Source organism: Eubalaena glacialis, chromosome 5, assembly GCF_028564815.1.
Source record: "Eubalaena glacialis isolate mEubGla1 chromosome 5, mEubGla1.1.hap2.+ XY, whole genome shotgun sequence".
Taxonomy (NCBI): Eukaryota; Metazoa; Chordata; class Mammalia; order Artiodactyla; family Balaenidae; genus Eubalaena; species Eubalaena glacialis.
Genome location: NC_083720.1, coordinates 141213906 through 141221060, shown reverse-complemented (window position 1 = coordinate 141221060; position 7155 = coordinate 141213906). Strand labels below are relative to the sequence as shown.

The 7155-nt window shown below is 40.1% G+C and overlaps 1 protein-coding gene across 2 annotated transcripts in view; it reads left to right on the top strand.

Moving 5' to 3' along the window:
- The first annotated feature begins 1162 nt into the window (after positions 1–1162).
- PDLIM5 (PDZ and LIM domain 5) overlaps positions 1163–7155 on the top strand; it is a 205463-nt gene continuing 199470 nt past the window's right edge. For both annotated transcript variants that reach the window (XM_061192610.1, XM_061192609.1), the window contains exons 1-2: positions 1163–1263; positions 4420–4557. In XM_061192610.1, the coding sequence (XP_061048593.1) occupies positions 4462–4557 (96 nt within the window). In that variant the 5' untranslated portion in view covers positions 1163–1263; positions 4420–4461. The remainder of the gene's footprint in view (positions 1264–4419; positions 4558–7155) is intronic.

Sequence of the window (7155 nt, the reverse complement as noted above, 5' to 3'; positions counted from 1 at the left end):
CTTACCCACATTAAAAAGCAGGCAAAATTAATTTTAATTATATGTTTAACCAAATATAAAAAATTTTATTTCAACATGTAATCAATATAAAATTATTAATGACATTTTACATTATATTTTTCATGATAAGTCTTCAAAATGTACCTCAATTATAGCTCAATTTGGGCACTACATTTTCAGTGGTAAAGTGAAATGTAGTCCTTCACAAACAATAAAGTTTGTGTTTAATGGAAGCATGTTATCCTACTTCAGTTTTTAAATTTAAATTAAACTTACATAAAACAAAAAATTCAGTGCCTCAGCCGCAGTAGACACATTTCAAATGCTCAATAGCCACTGGTGACTAGTGGCTACCGGTTTGGACAGAGCATAGTTTTGGGTCTTCTCTAGAATTTTGTTTGCACTTCTGGTGGACTCACGGATCCCATGAGCCTTGCTTTACATGTCCCTTGGTTAAGAATTGTCCTTTTCACATTTTATAAGCCAATTCACTGTTTAAAAGAAGCCTACAAGTTACTTTCTGTATGTTCACTGAACATTATTCAAATTTGCTCATGAATAAATTCCGTGGGCTAAATCAAGCAACTTTACAGAAACTGCGAAGTGAACTATTGATCTGGATTTAGAAAAATAAGCTGAGGCTATAATGGTTGAACCACTTTTGGCCGCTGCTGTTTATCACGGTCTTCTGGTTTGATAAGAGGATTTAACTTCTAGATATTAAAGTTACTGATTTTCACTTTCCTGACAAGTAAACTTTAAGAGTCCTCACTTCTCAGGGCACGTAAAGCTCACCCAAAAATCAGGCAGTGGCTGCTGAACTTGCATAGATAGGGATTTATCCAAAGCCCTCTCCTATTTTAGCCAAAGCAACTGCTCGCCAATTCAAAGTTTCTTTAGAGAGAAATGCATCCACTCTAAAACAGGCAGGGGGAGCGGACTTTTGCCAGGTACTGCTCAAAACCCCCTAAGACTACTGCCACCGAAAGTCTGTAGTGCAATTGTTTTACCGCAGCGGCTTCAGCTCACCGCAGCAAGCCCGCTCGCTAGGCTCCGCAGCAGCCTTCTCCCAGCACCTCTCAGCTCTGCTCGGCCCGGGGGCGTGGCCGGGGCGGAGGGGGCGTGCCTTGTCTCGGGGGCGGGGCCTGTGGGGGTGAGGAGCCAGGAGGCGGAAGTTCCCGGGGGCCGTGGGGACGGCGTACACACCGCGAGTCACTTGTCAGCGCTCGTCTGAGGCGGAGGCATCGCCGCGCCGGAGCCGAGGTGAGTGGCCGCCCGCCGGCGATGCGCGTCTCGGATCCCCGGTAGGGAGGAGGGAAAGAAGGGGTCGCCGTACGCAGAGCGCGTGGAGGGAAGCCCAGCTAGTGGAGAGGAGGGGGCGCGCCTCGCGCCGGGTGGCTGCTCAGGTGTTTGCCGGACGCCGATCAGCGGAGGTGGGAGAGCGGCGTGGGAAGAGGAGCGCCCGGGGAAGGGCGGCGCGGGAGCGGGCCCCAGGCCAGAGGACGGGCACTGGAGCCCGGGCGGGCTGGGACGAGAGCGGCGGCGTCGCCGGGCACGCACCGAGGCGTCCGGGGACACTCGCGTCCTGCGCGAGTCTCCTGGGGGTGTGGGGAGGAAGCGGGTCTAAACGGGAACGGCGTGCTGATTTTTTATTTGCTCTCACGCTACTGAGAAGCATTTATTTCCCCCCGAATATTTAGGATTGTGTAACCTGTTAGGGGACAACTTCCATGCGTCCAGAAATAAAGCTTGTTTAAAAAACAAATCTGTCATGAACGCCAGATTGATTCGTGCTCGCGTACTTGGTGGGGCTTTTTTTAAAAAGACTGCGGTCCCGTTCGTTTGACAGTAAGTGGAAAAAGGAAAGGCGTATGGACAGGGCAGTCCTTGGAAAGAAAATTCGTGGCTGCGCTGGGCAGGGTAGGTCTCGGGTGTGATCGCCAGATCGTCTCCCAAGTCTGCCTTCCTGACCGCGGGCCCGTTGGAAGCCGCCTGCCTCCGGAGCAGCCGGCTCGGGAACCTTATTTGGCGAACAGGGCTAGGCGTGAACCTCTGCTGGAAAACTGTCTCGTCGGTTACCTTCACCCGGTGCCCGTGGCTTTAGTTCTTCCGCTCTACCTCCGCAGTCGCTCAATCTGGGGAAGAAGAGAATCTAAAGATACAGCTTTAATTTCAGACCCTTCTCGGAGAAATTCATCACGAGTTCTTTCCCTTCTCCCACCCACCAAAGAAGCTGGGATAGGAGTGTGGGAAATGCCAGGCTTCCTGCCTAAGTACTAGAGCGAAGACACTGTTTGGACTTTCCCCTAAAAGACAATCCAGCACGGTACAGAAGTGCCAGCATTTTCTACGTGCTTGAAAGCAGAAAGGCTGCTCAATATTTCCTGCCTGCTTGGTATTTTAGGAAGAGTTTGGGCACGAATATTACCAGACCTGGAAAAGGCCAATAGTATTACAGTTGCTTCGGTTTCAGAATATTTTAAGGTACGTGAAGCTAGCAAAGGGAGAGTACTGGAAGGGAAATGAACTGACGCTGGTTCTGTAGTGTGGCTGTGACCTTGCCAGTGCTAGAGATTTTAATAACAAATGGGAGAAATCAGGAAGGGAACTCGCAAGTAAAGGGAAGCTGCAGGTACATAGGTTGATATATGAATTAAACACGTTTTCTTGTAGGGAATATTGAGATCAGAGGAAGTGGAAGCTCACTTTCACATTCTTCTCTTGACAAAAAGTTAAAGATTAAAAAAGAAGGGGGGGTAGGCTGCCTGTGAAATATCTGTTGGCTTTACACACTTTGGATTTATATTGTGTGCCATTATCCAGTCTTTCTCTACAACTTCTCTGAAACTCATCTCATTTATTACAGTGAGAAAGCAATTAGATTATGTGTGGCTCCTTATTACCTCCTTACTATTTGTTTTTCACATATATCAACTAGCTTGACCTCTGGTTTGGCCTTTTCATCTTTTTAGTGTTTGTTGCATCACTATTGACGTAATGTATTATTGGCTAGTAGTTCAGTGAACTACTATGCCAGTGGAAAAGCCCATTTTGTTTCTGGGCAGATGCAGGGCAGATTTTCACTGATTTTTCTTTAAGAACTGGACTTATTTGAAAATTTTGCCTCATTTTCCCCATATGAGAAGATGGAATCTGCTTGCTTTTAATATACCCAGTGGTTCGCATATCTACATCTGCCACTATTAATTTGGTGTGATGGAATAGAAATTTTCAATGGGTTAAAAAAATGGAATAATATTTTAAGACAGATAATAGGTGATGATTTGGCTGAATAGCACAGATTTTCCAAGGAAGTGTGTCTGAAACAGCTTCTTTTTTTAAAATGTGGTTTTAAAATTATTACACATCTGTTATATTATTATTTTTAAAGAGGGAAATAATAGGTGTCTTAGTATTACATTTTAGAAGACCTCCATTCCTCCCAGTTTCTCCTGCTCACACATAACCACCATAACAACCAACACCAAACTCCAAGTCACGCTTTTTTTTCTCTAGTTTTTTTTTTGTTATATAAAAGTACTACCATGAGAGTCATTATGAGCGCACTTCCAGCAAAACACAGAAGAAAGAAAGCACTGAAGCGCTGGTTGTTTTCTAAAGTTCTAATTCTTTCATGCATTAAGATTCACCTTTTATTCCTACCATGTTTAGTCAGACTTATACACTGTGTGGTAAATGCTCACTCCACTTTGCCTGATGAGGTGTGTATATAAAACAAAAAGCAGGTTCTGATTGAAATATCATTGTGCTAGAGTATTGCCCATCATTGCCTGTCTGAAGGAAATGTAAATAATTTCTTTGCGTGGAAAATAACATGTCCCCAGAAGAGGAAATACAAGTTGTAGTTTATAATTGGAGAGAATAGTTTCATGCATTAAAAAACAACTTCTCGTTTTAAAGAATTTAGAGTTTGGAAAGCATGAATGAGAGTCTACTGATTTGTAGTTCTTTTCATATGTTAGGATAACTTAGAATTTAAGTAAGTGAAATTGAAGGACTCTTGCCAACTGCAGGCAGAAGGACAGGGAAAATCATTTTGAATTAAACCTGAAATAAAGTTTTGTTCTTTTTTTGTATAAAATGAAGTGTTGTAAAGTACTTTGAATTAAAGTTTGTATGCAAGAAGGCACAAATTGTATTGTAGCAAGTTGTAAAACTGATCAAATGTCTAGAAATATACTCTGATATGGAATTTTTAGACTATGGAAATTGGCATGAGTTTAGAGATTATGTATTAGCTCATAGATTCCTTTTCTTCGACTGAAATGAGAACTTAATATGACTTATTTTGCATATCCCCTCTTCCCCCCAAAACAAAATACTGAAGATCATTTAGTTGAAATATGTAATAGGTTTTAAAATAAACACTTTTGTTAACCATCTAATTTTCTTTTACAGTTTCTTTCATTTTTGGGGATTGGACTTTGAGCCATTAGAACCATGAGCAACTACAGTGTGTCCTTGGTTGGCCCAGCTCCTTGGGGTTTCCGGCTACAAGGTGGCAAGGATTTCAACATGCCTCTGACAATTTCCAGTGTAAGCAAACTTTACAGATTTTATTGCGGGTGTTCATTCAATGCATAATCCTAGGAACATCACGGCCGAGTTGTTGAATTCTCTGGATGACCTGCGCTCTACTTAATAGAATTGCTTATGGAATATGATCTCAGCAAACTTAGTTATCAATAGTAAAGGATGGGCTGGGGAGAGAATCTAGCAAGGATAATTGATTTCAGTTAAGCTTATTTTCCCCCATCTTAATAATAAAATTGAAAGCATTTAACTGGGGGGACAGACTCCAAATCTTTGAACTGTCACTAATTTGGGGAGTTCTCTGGACCTTAGTTTCTTCATATGTAATAGAAGTTTGCACTGTGGGATTTTCACGGTCCCTTTCAGCTCCAAAAGCTGTTTATTAGAAACTGTTGATCAATATTGAATAAAATGACTGTTTTTGGTGTTATTTCCTCAGCTCGCTTTCTGGTGAGGGGTTAGCCTACAGTAAAATGGCCAAAAGCTACTTACCTATGAAGAGAAAATGAAGGGCTTGGATGGCCAACTAGATAGTCAGCCTTTGAATGCTTAAGATTTGGCTGTTTACCTCATTATGGATTTAGTTTGAATGTATTCTGTGTATATATTTTAATGATATGTTTTCATGATGATAATGACACTGATGGAGTAATTATAGCTTTCATTTATTGAGGTTTGACTGGGTATCAGACATTGTTTCACTTTCATCTCCAGTAGGTGATTATTGCTATTAATTACTTGTATAACATTTCAGAGGGTTTTTTGTATATTCAAATAAATATGAATATCTAGTCCCCTTTTACTTACATGGTAACATCTTAATACACACTGTTCCACACATTGCTTTTTTTCTCAACAATTTACCTTAGAGAGCTTTCCCTGTTACTAGAGTTTTTTTCTTTTTCTTTTTCTTTTTTTTTTTTTTTTTTTATAACAGATGTATAGAATTCTTTTGTAGGGAAGTAAAATTTATTTAAGCAATCCCCTATTGAAGGGCATTTATACTGTTGCCAGTATTGCTATTACAAGTAATGCTTCAGTGGATATCATATATACATAATTATATATGTATAATTTTGATAGGTTATGCCAGTTTGCACTTTTGTGTAATACATAAAAAAATCTATTCCCCCAACAGCATTACCAGCAAACTTTTGGATTTTTGCCAAGTTCTTTACCTCATCTCAGTTAATTCTCACACCAACCTGTGAAGTAGTGGTTTTATTCTCATTGTAAAGAACTGTGCTGTGAGCGCCCATGGCTGGTGTGGAAGAGCTGGCTTTCAAGCCGTTAATGCTCTGCTTCCTCCCCAATAAGCTTTATCATAAATTTAGGTAGATTGCTTCTCTAGTTAGATATTTAGAGAGTTATCTTTTGGTTTAATTATATATGTACTTATTATTTAATTATATATGTATAGATACTTATATATACACACTGCTTCTTACAGTATGTATATCCAACTCGATTTTGAAAGATTAAAAATAAGTTTGTAACAATTACGTATCTCTATTAAAATACTTCAAATCCCAGTTTACTAATGAAGTTTTCCTTGTTTCTTGGCTATGGATTTTTAAAATAGTTATCTTTATCAAATTCCATCTTGATTCCAGTTACTCAGATTTTACAAGGAAACACATGTATGTAATCCAGCCTGAAAGTTTTAAGACTTTGCCTGGTTGGATGAAATTTTAAATGTAAAGCATCTGTGTGAAAATGTGTCTTGTGATTTATTCCTGTTTGAGGGGGGGCAGTATCTTTTTGCCTCCTACTGAAGAGCTATCATGAAGAAAGGAAGAATATTTGAATATTGTCTGTTTTCACATTCTGTTTACATTATTTTACATTAATTTTGAATATCCTAGTTTATGCTAATGGACTAAAGAAAATGATGGCTTAAATACTTCCATTTTTTGCTGAAAAAAGAGTTCAGAAGCAAATTAACACCTAATGAAACACACTTTGTTGTTTGATTGTAGAAGTGCAAATGGAGTATGTAAATGTTGTGGTACCATACCTTTAAAAAAGTTTTCTGTGCTTCGGTTTCCTGGCAGACAATCTGAGCGGCAGGTTGTGATGCTGATACAACAGAACACTGTGTACATACATATGTGCCCTCTCCTGGCACAGAAGAAATGCTTTCCTTGTGTAGACAGAGTGTTAATTAAAGGATTTTGAACACACTGATTAAAAGAGACTACGGTAACAAAGCTGCTGAGTTATTTCTGTTCTCTTACAAAAGTCTCTGCCATCTCCTGTGACCTTTTTGGGCCTTGTGCAGTGGGGCATGCAATTCATTCTGGACTGGCGAGGAGGGGAGGCGGAGGAAAGGGAATGTTGGTCTAACTGTGCAGCTAGGCTGTTGGCCTTTCATTGTAGTTATTTTTAACCCCTTGTGTGGTTCAGTTTTAACAGGCCCAGAAACATTGCCTATTAAAGATGGGTGCCTAATAACTAAACTATATTGTGGTAGTAAGATTATTAATGTTACACCTCATCTTAATTAGTTCTCTGGTTATATTTATTCTGCCTCAATTATGTAAAATTATTGGGATGTATTTCAGTGGTCACCAGATTATTTAATTAATAGTATCAAGAAGC